The sequence below is a fragment of the Ailuropoda melanoleuca genome, chromosome 7 (assembly GCF_002007445.2).
Source record: "Ailuropoda melanoleuca isolate Jingjing chromosome 7, ASM200744v2, whole genome shotgun sequence".
Lineage (NCBI taxonomy): Eukaryota > Metazoa > Chordata > Mammalia > Carnivora > Ursidae > Ailuropoda > Ailuropoda melanoleuca.
In genome coordinates this window covers 71,357,560-71,375,315 of record NC_048224.1, presented here as the reverse complement: position 1 = coordinate 71,375,315, position 17,756 = coordinate 71,357,560, and the positions used below count along the sequence as shown (strand labels likewise).

The following is a 17,756-nucleotide window of genomic DNA, read 5'->3' as shown; positions in this document are numbered from 1 at the left end:
TTCAATAATTTAAAAATATTTTCCCAAATAAATTGTTCTGTGAATCAGGTAGATCCTAACAGAAATCACAGTTTAGAGCCTTGAGTGAGCTTACAGATAGAACATCAAGCCTAATTGATTCATACAGGTAAAGTTTTAACTGTGGTTTCAATGATCCAACATTTATAAAATCCATTTACTTTATTCTGTGACCTCATACTCTGTTTCATTATGCATTTAAAGGTTTCCATGTCCAGCAGCTGTCTTCCTCTCTTTTCATACTCCTAGGAGGGAAAAAGAATAATTAATGATGAACATAGCTGCATTTTGTTTGGTCTAGGAGCAAGAGCCCAAAGGATCGAATGTCTAATTAGACTTACCTAAACCCTGTCAACTTCTAACATGGTATCCCTTTTGTTCATTACTATGATGCATTCACAACTCGTTTCTAATTCCATTAAAAAATGACAATTAAGGCAAATTTATTCTTCACTGCTATTTTATAGGAATTAAAAGGATTGTACTTTTCATTGAAAAATCAACTATCAAAGAGAATCAAATTACCCAGATGAATATTTAGACAGCTCACCTGGTCAATTCCTACCTGAAAGAGTGCACTTAAGTTTTGTAGCTCTTCTAGGGTCAGTTGATGTTCGATCTCATCAAAACAAAAAGAAAATAAATTTAAAAACACATAATACTAATGATAATGTCCATAAAATGCGATTTCTGGAAACCCATTATTTTTTTTCTTTATGAGAGGCCAAAGAGATAGCTGAGCCTCCGAGTAATACTTAGGATATTTCAACCCTCATTGTTCCTAGTTCCTATTTCAATTCAACTAACTTCTCAGTCTCCAGTTCTGGAGGAAGGTTGGCTGGATGGGGCTGGAAGGAAGGAAGAGGTGGTGAGGTAGCAGGAGGAAAGGAGAAGATAAGCACAGACTTATCATGACCCGGATGGAAATGGGAAAAGGGAGACTGAAAATACTTTGCTACCTCATATTCCAAAGAGTCTCTCTTTCCTGTTAGGCATGCTGTGCATTAGACTTGCCTTCTGCCACATCCTCTGTGTCCCCCATCCCACCCCTTCCGTCTCACCCCAGGCTGAACCAGGAGGAGGTCTAGGGAGAAGTGATCTGGGATCTCTTTTTTGGGGGGTATATTTTCTGAACCTATGACTAGATGTTCTTGGTGTTAGGGAAATGGGCCATCTTTTAGTCCCTTGTCCTTAGCTCAATAAACAGACCATCAGAGGATGCCTCCTCTCACCTCCAGTCTCTGAGCTACTATATCAACAATTTGGCTTTCATTATTGAAAATCTCTAAATTTCTGGCTTAGAATGGATGAATAAGCTGTGACCAGTGGGTAAAGTCAAGTTAAGCTCTGGTGTTCTTGTATCATCTCATGAGGCTTGAGGAAGTTAGCAAAGGATGGAATTGGCTATTTCCCCAATAGGATCATTCTCTGAAATCACTATGACCAACCTCCAAGCTTCCAAGGTGGCCTTTACCATAAAACTCAACTGACACCAAAGTCATTGAGAGACCCATCATTTTACAAATTGAAATACCTTTCAAATTCTGTCTTGAATGATCCCATAATTACTTTTTATTTGCTTTCATCAAGGAACAAAATTGGAAACCTAGCTCTAGAATGGGAAAACACTCCACCTGAAGATGCTACTAAAATTTCCCTCTAGGGCTTTTTTGGCAAGGCCTGAACCCAAAAGGTAATATTAAAAAGCTGACTGGGGGAATGACTTCAATAGTATGAAAGATGATTCCATCACACTGCGGTACCATTTCACTTTCCCAACAAAAGTTATGACCACTGAATGAATTCAAAGTCATCTTGGACAAAACCTTCTCTTGATCCAAAAAAGCAGATGAGAGTTTACCAGGCTTACACACAACACATATGAGAAAAATGTATGTGAATCTGCAACTAACAAGATGGCATCTCTGAGAGCATGTGACTTCTCTTCTTGCACCCTAGATGTGAATGCCACAGGGTGAAACAATTTTTTAAAGAATTTGAAAATTATTTCCCTTAAGATTGAAAAATTATGGGGAAGACATGCTACTATTTCCATTTTTTACATTGCATTTTTCTGAGCCCTTATGATCTTAAATATACAATATATGTACTTTATGAGCCTGTATGTTACATAAGATACTTATATTCCTAAGCTAACAAAATGACTCTAGATTTGTACAAGGCAATCAAAACACTGCATATATGTTATCCTGCCTTCTGTCTTTCCACTGTCCCTTATGCCTTTTCCTCTTAGCTTCAAAATTTCCTGAAATTCTATATTTTGTAATTATTTGTCCACTAACTCCCTTATTATGTGAAATTGGCCTCTGACCTTTCTCTACTTCCATTACTGAAAGAGAATAAACAACAAAAAAATTGCCCTACCTCCCAGGAGGGGGCTCCCCAATCCAGAAAGAGACTAGCTCATCTTCTCTCAAAAATTTACTAGAAATGCTGCTGACAGAGTAGTGTGAACGCCATCATTAATAGTAGTAATGAAGGGCATGAAATCTACAGCCAGAGTGATTATATAATTTATAAAGGGCTTTATGGTAATTTTCATTTAAGTATAAAATGTAACCAAAAAGCCTCACTTTCTCCCTAGAGCCATCCTTCCATGCCCAACAAATATTCTATCCCTCCCTGCTTCCTCCTACACTTATGACCTTCCTACAGCCTTCTGATCTTTAGATCTTTTGAGGTTTATTCTTTGTTATCCTGGTTGTTCTGTTCCATCCTAACAACTACAATGCAGTTTTTCCTGCATCCCCTTCTCTCATTTTCCACAAAAATAAGGACATGGATGAAACGTAAGTATATTTCAGGCTTGCAGTACAAAACTATGTTAACTAAATTTCCATTGCACTTCAGAAAACAGTTCTTAAATCTCACAGACCTCAACAAATTTTCATATGTCATGACAGAAATCGAAAATCCAATGATCATTAGCCAACGTCTTTTGAAAAGGCAGCAATACAAATACGTTTTGGAGAAACACGGCTACAAAACAGAGCCATTATTGTGCTTTTCCTTGAAAATATAAATCAGGCCTTCACATAATTGCATGTTTTTTAAGGCAAATTTGGAACACAAAGCAGAGAAAACATATGTCCCTTCTGGGTACTCCTGTGCTTGGCAGAGCCTGAAAATTCGTAACTGCCATCGACAGCAAGTCACATTGTATCACTAAAAAGCTTGAATGACTTGTTTTCCTACAAATAAAAACAGGGAGAAAAGCCTGACTATTTTATTTCCAAACTATCATAGCTATAGTGACAACCATAAATAATTCAGTCTACAATTGTGGAGTCAAATTTTAAAGATATTATCTATTGCCCAGCAATGCATTTTGCTTTACTCAAATGCAATTTCATAGAAAATTACCTGGATAATTCTCTAATATCCTATATTAGAGGGGATTCATGGAGCTATGATTCTGCTCGTCCTTACATTGCAGTCTCCCCAAAGCAAGTGGTTTTTATGATTAGAGTGGTTTTCCCATAAGGATTCATTTGCTTGCTGGTTGCTCGTTTGCATTGCAAATGAGCTCTCCTATTGTTACAACCCAACATCTCTGTGCTTCTCACTGTAAGAGTCCCCTCAGTCGGGATGGTTTAGGGGTAATTTCACATCTACGACAAGGGAATTGACTAATTAATCGAATAAAGTATCCTTTTGAAAATCTGTTCCTTGAGCGGCTGTCTCTATAGCTTTAGAAAATAGTTATGATCCTGTGGTCTTAAGATTCTAAAAGAGAAAATAACTCCAGAGGGTTTGGGGAGTTCTATGGGTTGAAATCTAGGCGATCCTGTGGCAGATCGTCCTGATGAAGAGGAAAAGGGGCAGGCTACAGGGAGCTCTCCAGTGAACCTAGATGGAGACAGCATTTGTGTACAAAAGAATCATAGCATAACCTAGGAAGAAGAGGAAAAAGGGAGGATGGGGGCCTGAGTGACTGTCCCAGGCATTCTCAAACCCAGCCTCAGCCATGACTTTAAAATAGATGGTCGTTTTAGCCATATTAAAAGCAGGAAGATTAAAAGAGGAGCTTCAATTTTAAAATAATTGCTGTAGCCCTAGGCAGCACTGCCCCTACCATCCAAACTTTATTGAGTGTATTGTTAGCTGGCCACTGGGTACCTTATCTGCATGTTTCCGTTAATCTTCACAACTCTGTAAAGGAGATCTTATTATGATCCCTATCTTAAAGATCAGGAAACTGAGGCACAGGGCGGCCAATGAACTTTCCCAGCATAACGCAACTAGCAACTGATGGAACCGGGATCCCAACATAGGCTCTCTGTGCCACTGACCGGGTCACTCACTGCCCAGCTCGATGTTTCACTGCCCAGCCTCTGTGTGAGGTCCTGCGCCAGCTCCCAAAGGAGCACAGACAGATGAGTAGACTGTGAAGGCATGTGGACTTCAAGACCTATACTATTCACTATCACTCATGTCCTTCCTCTAGAGAGTCTAAAAGTCAGAGTGGGTTATTTCAGCTCATGTTGCTAGTACCTTAAATGTGACCCTCAAATTCCCCTTTACTTGGAGGTATTCTTGCTTTCTTATTTTGGTTATGGTTACATGTTATATGGCCAAAAGTATGGTGACATTGGAAGAGTCAACTCCTCTCCCTTCCCTCAGTGAGTATTAAAGACTTCCCACCATGGGGAGATTTTACAGCTTATGTAAGCTTTTAAAAGGATCCAAATTTGTTGCAAGGAGCAGCCCAAGCATTTCCCAGTGTGCTTCTCTAAATTAATCTAAAATGAATACACTGCTGCTTTTCCAGCTGCTTGGGTAGATTCCATGACCTCCTAGGAGTTTAAAGAGAGAGAGAGAGAGAGAGTGAAACAGAGAGAGAAATGCTTCCTCCAGTCTTACCAAATAAGTATGACAAAGCTCACCTTGCATGTGTATTCTGATCAACAGTATTGGTCAAGTGCTATGCTGAGGAGAATTCTGAGGCAATATTCACTCTTGGCAGGGAAAACCCAGGATGGATTCACTCTGTCTGCCATGAGCACTGGAGGGAAGAGTGAGAACTGAGGCAACACATCTGTACCATGAGCGAGGTAACCAAGGAAAGAGACAGAGGAGAGCTGGAAGGGATCTTAGAACCCATATGGTCATCCCCCTTCCTTTACAGTGGGGAAACTGAGGACCAGAGAAGATAAGTAACTTACCCAAGGTCACATCAGTATCAATACTGGAAGTCTGGTTTCCTTCTACAACACTCATGGGATAACCCTTCCCATTGCTGGAACAAGTTGATTGGAAGTTTCTCCTTGAACTGAGTGCAGGGTTAGAAGGACTGGGATGTTCCCAGTTGTCATCAGGCCCCTCCACACCCCCGGAGCTTTCCTCATACCATCTCTCCTCAATGTCCTTCACTGCAGCCCTGCCTCACCAAGAGATGCCAGATCCCTAACTCACATCCTGTGTCCCCTTTTAGTCTGTCCCCTGAGGGCACCTCCTTGCCTACCACCTGTAACTCTTCTACCTGTTAGCCTGCAAAGGGAAGAAAGGCTCCTGCCATACCCTCTGGAGTTCTAGGCACTAGAGGTTGAGAATCAAGATCAGAGAAGGGAAGACCAATTGTCTGGGGATAGAATCAATCAAAGCAAATCCAACTTCATTGCTCATTGTTGTAGCAAACATAAAAATGGCCCACGTTTTTTGCCAAGTTACCATGCCTTCCCATCTTGTCTCTGGGTTTGGCTGGGTGACTTGCTTTGGTCAATGGAAAATTAGAAAATGCGATGCAAACAGAGGCTTAAAAAGTGTTTGCACAAATCCTTTTGCTCATGCCATCAACATGAGGACATGCTAAGTCTAGTCTGTTAGAAGAAGAGAGACACTCATCTCAAATTGCCCCAGTCATCCCAGCCACCCAGATCTTAGATCAGCTGATAACCTACTGGTTTCCAGACATGTGAGGCAGCCAGATGATGAACAGAGCTGTCTAGCTGATTCTGCAAACATGTGAGAAACCAACGCTTGGTGTTAGATGCCACTGAGGTTTTGTGTTGTTTGCTCTGCAGTGTCACTATGGCAACAGATAACTGATATACTGTCACTAATGTATTGGTTGGGGTTCTACCACAGGCACATATGCCTGAAATATCAGCCCTTCCAATGTTAGATACTGTACATCACGACTTTTAAACTTTCTTTGATATCACAATCCTCAGTGAAAATCTATTAAACATATATATACACGCATGTTATAAATTATATATAAAAATGTAAAATTTCACAAAACATTGTGAGTGTATATATATACATACACATATATGATTTATAGCACACATGTATACATGTATGTTTAACAGATTCTCACTGAGGATTGTGATATCAAAGAAAGTTTGAAAGTCATGATTTTGTGAAACACTATTTACTTTATTTTTTAAAAGATTTTATTTATTTATTTGAGAGACAGAGAGTGAGAGAGAAAGAAAGAGAGCACGAGAAAAGGCAGGGGCAGAGGGAGAAGCAGACTCCCTGCTGGACAGGGAGCCTGATGCGGGGCTCAATCCCAGGACACTGGGATCATGACCTGAGCCAAAGGCAGATGCTTAACCCACTGAGCTACCCAGGCACCCCCACCTTTAATATATGTGATGTACTCTACTTCTTATTCCATTCTATTTCCCTTTTTTCTCCCCCCTAAATTGTGCTTATCATCTGCTAAACTGATTTCATGACCCACCAGCAGGCCAGGACCTACAGTCTGAAAAACCTCAGCCTTCTGTGCCACAGACTTTCTCATGTTAGCAAACGGGCCTCATTCATTTTTGTGTTCTCATACCCTTCTCGGTAAAGGGCACAAACAAACACTCAACAAATGTTTGCTGAATTCGATTGAATTGAGAGATGCTTACAGCTACAATATTCCTAGGTTCGCATTCTTAATCCCTGCCTGCTGGATTTCACCTCATCTCCCAAGATTTCAGGGAAAGGACAGTTACTGTTCCCCCAGCTCCACTTCTAGACTCCATGGAAACCAATTATGAGTCACTATTCACACACAGTTCCATCAAATGAAAGCATCTTTTCCAACGTGGCCCGTACTGGTGCCCTGTCTGCCCACTCTCAGTGACAGGCCAGCCTGAGAAGCGATGATCCCACTCTGAGTCTGTGCAGATGGACATGGGGTGCTGGGAAGATGAAGGGTAGGTACTGTATCCTATCCATCCTTGCTTCCCTGCATCAAGCATGGTGCCTGGCATAGAGTAGGTACTCAAAAAATACCTATTCAGTTGAGTCTAACTAACTTCATCCCTCTGAGTCTTGTTTTGATCAGGTTCTTTCCAGCCTTTAAAGCTAGGTTCTAAGTAGTGCCTACCAAATCTGAGGGCATGCATTGGTGGAATAAGCAGCCACCTGCATACTGCGCTGTAATGGTGTGAGGAAGGGCCCCACTGCCTGACAGATGCTCTACTCACTAATGTTGGAGTCCAGCTAGAGCTTTCTTTTCCACATTAAGTTACTCAGCCTCACTGAAATGCAAACACTTCTGCAAAGGTAAACTTAAGCTATTATCAGTCTTTTCCACCCAAATAAGAAAGAAAATTCTAGATCTTTCCCCAACAGCAAGCCTTGAGAGAGGGGTGAGTAATATACGAAGCAGGGGACCTAGGGTGGTACAGGAACAAGGCTGGAGTTTCTAAGATGAAATGAGTCTGGAGACAGTGAGGATAAACTTGAACTAGCCCACAGTGGGCCGGCCCTGCTGCCTAGTGTCTTCCCTCGGCTCTTTCCCACTGGCTGCCAGCATAGAAGTTAGTGGTAGAGCTGAAAAAGTCTTCGTCTCCTATATTCAGAGCCAGTATTCTACTCTATGAGCAACTCTGGCTCTTACAGTTCCTAACACAAACTAAAACTAGCTGCTGCGTGCCTGTTTTCCCACAGCCGATTTAAATATGTGCCACTTAGGCCAGCCCTTTCACTTCGAAGTGGCTTCAACCCACACCCTCCTGCATAGCCTTGATTCTGCACCATCCCACACACACTTCATGCCAGGAGCTTCAGATTCTGTCACTATTCCGGGATGGCAACAGGAGCCTCAGGCCTCAGAGGTCCCCTGCCAAACACAGCCCAGTCACAAACAATGTGGCCAGTGTCACTGAAGTGTCCAAACCGGTTAACCCAATTAGCAAAGGATCAAAACCTGGGCTGGACACAATCAGTCAAAAACTCACCCTCGGGGCACCTGGGTGGCTCAGTTGGTTGAGTGTCCAACCCTTGATTTCAGCTCAGATCATGATCTCAGAGTTGTGATATGGAGCCCCACACCCAGTGCAGAGCCTGCTTAAGGTTCTCTCTCCCTCTGCCTTCCCTCCCCTCCAAAACCAGCTCACCCTCAAGCACACAACACCCCACATGTCTCTGCCATCCTCTGACAATGACCAAAAGTTCCTTTCATCGTGGGAGACTGAACAAGAGTCTGATGGGCAAAGTGAAGGTGGGAGTCGAACATACATGGGAGCCACTAGTTTCAGACTTTTAGAACTGCCACCCATTTTCCATCACGACTCAATGCGTGCTCGGAAAACAAAAGTTCCACAATAGACTACTTGTGCTTGTTCTGGAAGATGTACTCTGGTATTAACTCCTGTCTCTCTCTTTTTTAGATCCCAGTCGTATTCCCATAAATTACTCTCCTGACCCATTAATTGATCTCACCCACACTATGAAGCTCCTGTCCTAAGGAAAGCTCCTTTTGATATATTAGCCACATGGGTCACAAAGGCAAAAAGAACAAAACCCAATTCTTAGCGCCTAATGATCCACTTTCAACCTCGCTTCCCTGAAATCCCACTTCTGCTCCTTGGTCCCTGTGTACCTCCATCACTTGTGTTTCTTGGCTTGTGCTATTTCCTCCATGAGGGGGTGGCCTCTACTTCATAACTTTAGAAAAACTCCTAGTCATCCATGAAGACCCACCTCTAATGCCACTTCCTCCATGAAGCCTTCCTTTCCACCTCCCTGTCTCCTCATTAGGAGTGAGTCTTTTGTCTACAAATCTTCCTCTCTTACTGAGCTCCTACTTCAAAAATTAGCCAGGAGTCCATCATCACCTGCACAAATTTTTGTCATTTCTGCATTATTTACTTAATATGTTTCTTTAAATAAACTTGTTTATTTTATATACTACCTACTTTAGCCTCATTCTAAACAATAGTAATTATGAAATCATGGGCTTGATGTGCTTGTGAGATTTCTAGTGCACATTTACATACATATTTACTATTACTACAATTTAAAAAAAATCTCATCTTAATACTTTTTCCTTTGAGGAAAATCTGTGTTAGTTGTATAAAGTCTTGAGAGACTATATTTTGTTTAAGTTTGAGTTTTCTCTAGAGATCAGTACACGATATTGCTCCATGAATGTTTCCTGAATTGAAATAAAATAAAATGGATTAAATGGAATTTATTCACACCCTTAACATATTAGCATGAATCTGACTTATCCAAAGAGGTAATTGTGACCTTGAAAAGCAAAGAATCATACTGAAAAGGAGCTGGATATTTAAAAAAAAAAAGTTGAAAAACATGGAAAGGAGAGAGAGGAAGCAGCACGGTGAAGCTGGCCACGTGGGTTACAGGAAAGGCTCTGGGAGGTGCGTTCCTTAGGGCACAGCTGGTTAAGGAGCAGCAAACACAAGAATGGGACCCTACATGGAGACCACAGCACACCTACTGTGAACGTTGGCTTTAAGTTGGGTCATTGGCCACGGACCCTAGGGGATTCCTAGGCAAGTCCCACAGCCCTGTCCCAGAGACTGCATGGCCCACAAAGGTGTGGTCCCAATCGCTGCGTCCTTACCTTCTCCGCCCTCAGGCTCCGAGCCAGGTCCGCGTGGTGCGGCGGCGTCCTCCCCTGAGCCAGGTCCTCCATTCCGATGGAGTGGCTGCGCATCCTCTGCCTTGTCAGGCAGGCCCGAAGCAGCCAGGCCGCGGGGTCGGCCCCCAGCAGCCCCTGCTTGCCTGAAGGCCGAGGTCCAGCAGGGCAAGTCTGGGCTCTGAGCATTACCGGCTCCTCCAGGATCGCCGCTGCGTCCAGGATGCTGTCCAGACCCCAGCCCAGAACACAGTCACGTTAGGGGTCTCAGTAAGGAGCCTGGCTCCTACTCCACTGCCATTGCCCGCGACCCCACATGCAGTTGCCTTGTGGGCCACCTAAGCAGCCACCTTTTCAGAGGGGACACCAAAAGTAGGGAAGGACTTTAGGGGTGGGGTGTGGAGGCAGGATCTCTGCCCTAACCGACCAAGATGCAAGACATCAAGCAGAGCCTTTACCAGTCTGCTTTAAGGAAAAGAAAAATAAAAAAAGAAAAGAAAAAAGACCTATCTAAGCCCAGAACTATTAATTTCTTAAATATTTTCTGTTCTGAACAGACAATATAACAAGCAGTAAACTATTAACACGAAATCCATAGAAGTTAAGGATTGTAATTAAATAAAGCCTACAACAAAGTGAATCTGTCATGATAATTTTTATTGTAGTGAGTGGTAATTAGATATAAATGACAAGTTGTTTGAGCAATAATCCTAATTACTATTAATTTTACAAGAGTGTTATGGGGGCTGCTCAAGAAAATCCCCAAAAGTGCCTGAGATTGCTGCTTTTTCCATGTAAGTATTTCCATCTTAAGGAAACAGAGGCAAAAATAGATCCCAGACCTTTTTACATAAGTACTGTGCCCTTTTGTATTTGTATGCAGAGAGAGTAACACTTGGTAGTCCCTTACTTAAACTCCCTTTGTTTAAAGTTCTTGCTCACTGGATCTTTTTGAAATATAGGGATTTGGAAGAAACTCATCTCTTCAGTTGCCAAGTAAGGCAAAAGAAGTTTGTAAACTTATTTCATTTTATTGGTCCCACAATTTGGGCTCTGGGAAAAAGAACAAAAAGGTAGACCAGTTATCCTATCCAAAGGCTCAACTGTAAGCCGCAGGGCAGACTGCGGGTGCTCCTGGAGGTTCAGAATTATTGAGTGATAAAGAGCGCCCCCTTCGGAGCATCCTGCATATTGCTCAGATGCCTGATGTAGAAATGGAGTCTATAGAACCTGTGAAAACCTTTGAGGAGTCTCTTACTCTTGGTGCCCTGGAATTTTATTCCATGTGACCAAAAGAACACAGATTCTATCCTGGAATAAAAGCTCCCCAACAATGGCAGGCCTTACACAACAAACAAACAGCCAAACCAGGCTTTTCTGGGGTAAGAGAAGGGGAGAGGGGAGAGAGCCAGAGGTGAACTGAGCAGAGTAGGATTTGGATGAGTAGTGGAGAAGGAATAGGGATGATTTTGGGAGCATGAGCATTTAAATGAAGTACCTTGGACAACTAAAGTGAGGACACTGGACCTGTGCAGGAAGGGGACGAAGAGGAGAGAGGAGGATAGGAAGCACTACAGATGCACAAAGCTCCCCCCTCCCCGCTTTTTAGGGTGATAGAGTAAAGAGATACGGCTACGTGGTTTATAAAGCTTAATTTCCCCAACTGTGAAATGATCATAATTGTAGTACCTAACTCACAGGGTAAAAAAATAAATGTGAGAATGTACGTCAAGTATTTAGAGTAGTGCAAGACATATAGTACGTTCTCCGTGCCTGTTAGCTATTATTACTGTTGCTGTTATTCTTGTTATTAAAGCTCACCCTGCTTCCTCCTATCCTACATCAGGTGGGCCAAGTGTCCTTGACTCTCTTGCCCATGACTGATTGGGTGAGGTATCAAAGATGTCCATCAAGCTGAGGACTATTGAAGAGAGAAGCTGGGCCAGTACAAGTCTTTCTCTCAGTGTTTAAACCAGACTTTTGAAAAGTGTTCAGGAAATTGTGGCAGGATGGAAAGAAGCAGACATACGGAGTAATCTGACTTATGTGAACAGTGGGGCTCTACGGGAGAGATTCTGAGCTACTGCTACTTTGCCCCCAGATATCCTCTGAATCCGAAGCTGCTCCCCACTCCAGTCCCATCAAGGTCCCGTGCAGAGACAGCATCCTGCTCTGAGATTCCCACGAGAATCCCTGTGATTCCACGTGGCTTTCCACCACAACCATTGGCTTGAGCCACCTTGACGAGATTTCTTTCCCTTGCAATCCAAAAAGGCAAATCGAAAGTGCAAGTTGTCTCTGGGGGAGGGTCCACACATGGTTTCCACTTTCTTTTCTTTGTTTTTCTCTCTATTCTATACGTTGTACAAAGAGCCTAGACGATCAACTTCTAATACTCTATAATCAACATTTATTTCATAATCAGAAAAAAATACTTTTACAATAAAAGAATTGGCTCACTTCTTTGCTGCACCTGGAACATTTGTATGAGATAGACTAAGTCTAAGTCGGGTCTATCTTCAGTGGCTTTCTCATTATCCAGTCATGTCGCTAAAATGAGGAAGTGGGTTAAGGAATCTCTCTAGGTTCCATTTGGGTTCTAAACACTATTGCTATTCTACTTATTATCCAGCTTAGCTGAATCTATTACCACCCCCCGCCCCACCAGACCTGCAGCTAGTCTACTAGCTCCTGAGTTCTGGAAGTGGTGACCCTTCAGAATGAAGGCAGGAATGGTGGCATAGCATTGCTGAAATTCTCCATTCATGTCTTCATTCATTCTTACTTGGATCAGCATTTATTAAACCCATGACCGACCCTGACACTATGAAGGCAAAACAGTACAGACAGGTGAGCCAAGAATTTTAACACTGCAATAAGTGCCATGTCGGAGGCTATCTGTTGGAGCCCTGTAACAACAGAGAGGAAGCACTTAAGTCTAGCTGGACAGGTCAGGGTGTGGATGTGCTTTCCAAAGGAGAAGCCATTGGAGAAATAAATATTCATTTTCCAGGAAGACTAGAGGGTCAGTGCCTTCCAGGAAGAGACAAAGCAAATAAAACAGTGCAGAGGCAAGAATAAGCTGGATGCTAGATGTAGTCATGGAGCTGCAAGCAGTTGAGCAGGGAGACGAAAGATAGAAGGGCAAAATATTAGTGGGGGGTCAGATCCTGAAGGAGCGGGTATGTTGTACTAAGGAGATTTCATCCTTAAACAATGGAGAGCCACCCCAGCAAGACATTTTAGAAAGGCAGTTCTTTCTGCAGCAAGAAGGAGAGATTAGAAGGGACAGAAGCTGTCTGGAGCAGTCCAAGAGAGAACTGCAGAGGGCCTGAACCACAGCAGTAGCCGGAATGGAGATATGGGTGGATGTATGAAGTAACAGGCTTCCGTAACTTTGTTGCTGGACAGATGAAGAATGAGCGGCTCCAGAGTTCTGGATGACATAAATGGGGAGAGGTTATTAGAAAACCATGGGGGAAGAAAAAAGACATGCCACTTCAGATCATATTGAACTGAAGCTCCTGTTGAGATAGCTAGGTAAAGAGGTCCGCCAGGCAGTCAGAAGTAGAGGTCTGCAGTGCAGAGGACTGGTGTGGGAGACCTCCCCACAGAGGTTATTATAGCATAAGGGGAGGCAGGGAAGGAAAGCGTGTGGAGAGTGTCTTGTTCTCAAATTGTCCATGTCACTGGCATGCCCGTGTACGAGGAGCCAAGCACCTAATGGTGATGCCCAAGGTCAACAATTCAGAGGAAAAAAATGCACACAGGTTAATGAAAAAGGATCAGATCTTGGGGCAGATATTGGGAAATACGAAGCCAAAAGACTTGAGAACAAGGGCAAGAAGAGCAAGAGGCGAACTCTGGAGCCAGAGACAACAGTGCTCGCCCTCGCATGAGGTTTGGAAGGTGGAGGTTGGGGTTCCACTGTTCTTGAAATCTAGGGCAACCTGTGCTAGCTTCAGGATCTCTCCTTTTGGTTGTTCTTATGGCTGCTGGATCCCAGCATGCTGAGAACTGCTCTTGTCTCATTTCCCTGGGAATGACCCCACTGTTAAACCAGCTGCCTAGTCCCAGAACCTCAGACTTTTAAATTCTTTCTTCTCCCCACTTTCCTGGAAGCAGACCCACCATTTGAACAGCTGCCCAGACTCAGAAATTTGGTCATCATGTTCCTCTTTCTCACCCTCTATCCTCTTGACCTGCCCAGTCACCAAGTCATTGCATCCTGTCATCCTCCATTCCCATGACCCTCAAACTGAGTGGTTTCTGGGTCTCCCTGACTTTTGAATTGGTCATCCCTGATTCTTCTTGACCCCAGATCTTCTCTCCTGAAGACCTTTTCCTCACGCTATCCCTCTACTGGAAGCCCAGGAGCTCCCCTCTGCCCTACGGTTTGTACTCACCCTCCACTCTCTGGTTCTCTGACCTTGGGCAAATCGTTTAACTTCTGTGACCTTAATTTTCTTGTCTATTAAGTGGTTGGATCAGCTGATCTCCCAAGGGCTCCTTATGATTTCTCTGCTATACTTTAAAGTCTCTCTTCACCTCACACCTGTTAGGATGTCTTATTATCAAGAGACAAGGGATAACAAATGTGGGTGAGAATGTGGAGAAATGGGGACTCTTGCGCACTGTTGGTGGGAATGTAAACTGGCGCAGCCATTATGGAAAACAGTATGGAGGTTCCTCAAAAAATTAAAAATATAAATACCGTATGATCCAGCAATCCCACTTCTGGGTGTTTATGCAAAAGAAAAAAGAAGGAAATCCTGTCTTTTTCAATAACATGGATGAACCTGGAAAGCATTATGCTAAGTGAAATAGACCAGACAGAAAGAAAAATACTGCATGGTATCAATTATTCGTGGATCTAAAAAAAGTCAAACTCATAGAGACAGAGAAGAAAGTGGTGGTTGTCAGGAGCTGGGGGTAGGGAAAATAGGGAGAGGTTGATAAAAAAAAAAAAGTACAAATTTTCAATTATAAGGCTAATAAGGTCTGAAGATCTAATGTATAACATGGTGACTACAGGTGATGATACGATATTGTACTATATAATTAAAATTTGCTAAGAGGGTAGAACTTAAATGTTCTCACTTAAAGATAGGTAGGGGGGAAAAAAGACTCTCCTGATGGGTCTCCACTCCCACTCACATAACCCTTCATGTTTACAGGTCTCCTCCCCAGCCTAGGAATGAACAGTGCTAGTTTCACCTAAGACCGCCTACACATGTTGTTGTCGCCTGAGGCACCTCCCGGCTGTAGCAGGTGTATAAACTGAGGTAGGAACCTCAATCACAAGTCAAAGCATGTTGCTGTTCAGTGGCAGGGGTAGGATATAACTTAGGTCTGTCAGTCTGCTCTTCTTTGTATCTGACCAACACTAGGGTCAGCGAGGAAGGACAGGTCATGTTATAGCATCATAAAACATCACCTAATTCTGAACGTTTTCAGGGCCTCTCTCAGCTGGAGCATCTCATAATTCAGTTTGTGTCACCACGTAATATATAGGCTGAAGCCCTGATCCCCAGTGTGATAGTACTTGGAGATTCAGCCTTTGGGAAATAATAGGTCACGAGGGTAGAACCTTCGTGAATGAGATTAGTGCCCTTGTAAAAAGAAACACAAGAGGGACGATCCGTTTTTCCATAATGTGAGTATACAAGAAGTTGACTGTTTATAAACTGGGAAGAGAACCCTCAGCAAGACTCCCACTGTGTTCACTATGCCATCACCCTGATGCTTGGCTTCTGGCCTGCAGAACTATAGGAAGTAAATGTCTACTGCTTAAGCCACCCAGTCTGTGGTCTCTTGTTATGGCTGCCTGAGCTGACTAAGACAGGCTCCTTTGACAACAAATTTTGGTTTGTGTTGACATATTTAAATGGCACTATCATGGGCCCTTCCTGTGCGCCTTCCTTCCCTGCAGCCCTTTTAATGGAACCCTGCCTGCCTTTCACCCCATTCCCAGAGCTGGCATTTATCCAAACACCTTCTCATTCCCTTCATGCCTTTTTCTTGCTCTTGTTTTCTCAACCAACGTAAATCAGCTCCCAAGATCTGATCAGGCCCTCTTTGGGGGAAGGCCCATTGGGCCCATTATTCATTTACTAACCAGCCTGCTCCCTCACCTCTGACCTAAGCACCACCCTTCATTGTCCTGACCTTCAACAGCAATGGCAGAGTTTCTTGTCACCTGCTCTTGTCCACACAGCTCCTTCCATGGTCCCCACTCTGTCCCCTAGCCTGCTTAAAGGGAGCCACAGAAGGGATATTGAAGAAGTCCTGTGCAAATAGGAGTTTTAAAAAGCTGAGCAGTTCAATCAAGAACTAATCCAAACCATCACAGGGGTACATTTTTGCAGCGGCCAGATCAGAGCCAACACTAACATCCTTGGCTCCCTTGGATTCTGTCTGCAGAATGTGCTTACCAGGCTGGGAGACATGGGCCTGTTTCAGATCACGAGCTGGCATGCCCTGGTTGCCCATGGCAACCCAGCTGCGGTGGAGTGTTAGCATTTGTAAATGTGTGTGGGCTTAAAATTATATTATTGATTCTGTCTGGAAGACGATAGTCTGATTTGTATATAGCTCTGAATAAATTACTCATTATCCTTTACAGCCATCAGAGTATGAGTGTCTCTCTTTCTCCTTTTAAAAAAAAATTAGAGAGGCAGCAAACTGTGTCAGCAGATGTGAAATGAAATGTTTCCCATAACAACCATACTATAGGAACCAACATCTAGGGCACCAGCCTGGGAAATTGTCTGGGCATTCCTGAATAGATAACTAATGGAATGTCTTTGGGAAGAATGGAGACTATATCAGGTAGTCTATTCCAAAGGGACCGTAAGGTGTAGTTTGAATTATAGCAACAAGCAGATGGGAACAGAGGAGATGCAGCCACACCCTAGGCTTGATCAGTTCAAGCTGAACCCAAGCTTTCTCTTCTGTTTTATTTAACATGTAGTATATACTTTGGCAGGTAGAAGTATTGTTCTGATTCATCACCCTTCCCATATTTATGCAACTTGCCCTGTAACTCAGTAGATGTGCCCACAAGAGGCATCAAGTACTGCTCTTGGTCTTGTAGCTTGCTATGACTAGTTTGCCAATGTGGCAGTGTGCCAGTTCTGAACTTAGGCTTTAAGAGGCTCCAAGTATTTCCATTTGTCCTCCTGTGCCTTTACTGTCATCACTATGAGAACAACTTCCCTTGGGAATCTGCTGCCCCTTTGGATGGGACCCACAAGTGGAACAAAGTCACCCCTGACAAGCCCAGCTTCCAGAACTACCCAAGCAATGCCCAACCTAGGTGAGCCACTTCAGCCAAGCTGAAGATGCATGACAAATAAATGCTCTCTGCTCTATGCCATCAAGATTTTCTAGGTGCTTGTTACGCAGCAGTAGCTGACTAGAGTAATTCTCCATCTTTTCAACATCATAGCTTATCAGCATCATTGATGATGGAAAAGACAAGAATAACATCCCTCAGCTTTCCATTTCATTAGTCACTGATCACAAGCCTTATTGAGGGAAAATGCAGGTCGTGCATTACAACTTCAATTCACGCTGGGCTCTCATCGTACACTGCACCACCAAACATGGCCTTGCTACCAGGAGCATTATGGAGGTGAACGCTTCTGAGAGAAAAAGTAAATTGTAAAATTTCATGTCCATCCCTCCCTTAGGGCTTGTGGATGTCCTGTCAAAAGATCGATGGGATTATGTTTGAATTGGAGAGGAAAAATGGCATTATACCTCTCAGAAAGTACTGTGAATGTTTCTTTCAATTTATCCCAGAATGAACATCTTTATCCTAATGGCACCCATTATTACCGTCACGCTCTTTCTAACCTCCACACTTCCATTCTCCAATCAAGGT

General features: G+C 43.2%; 1 protein-coding gene across 1 annotated transcript in view; it reads right to left on the bottom strand.

Moving 5' to 3' along the window:
- LOC105235614 (WD repeat-containing protein on Y chromosome) overlaps nucleotides 1–17,756 on the bottom strand; it is a 124,745-nt gene that overhangs the window by 103,594 nt on the left and 3,395 nt on the right. The window contains exons 2-4 of the mRNA XM_011219137.3: nucleotides 9,854–10,094; nucleotides 569–637; nucleotides 180–263 (exon numbers count right to left, since the gene is read on the bottom strand). Of these exons, the coding sequence (XP_011217439.3) occupies nucleotides 180–263; nucleotides 569–637; nucleotides 9,854–10,094 (394 nt within the window). The remainder of the gene's footprint in view (nucleotides 1–179; nucleotides 264–568; nucleotides 638–9,853; nucleotides 10,095–17,756) is intronic.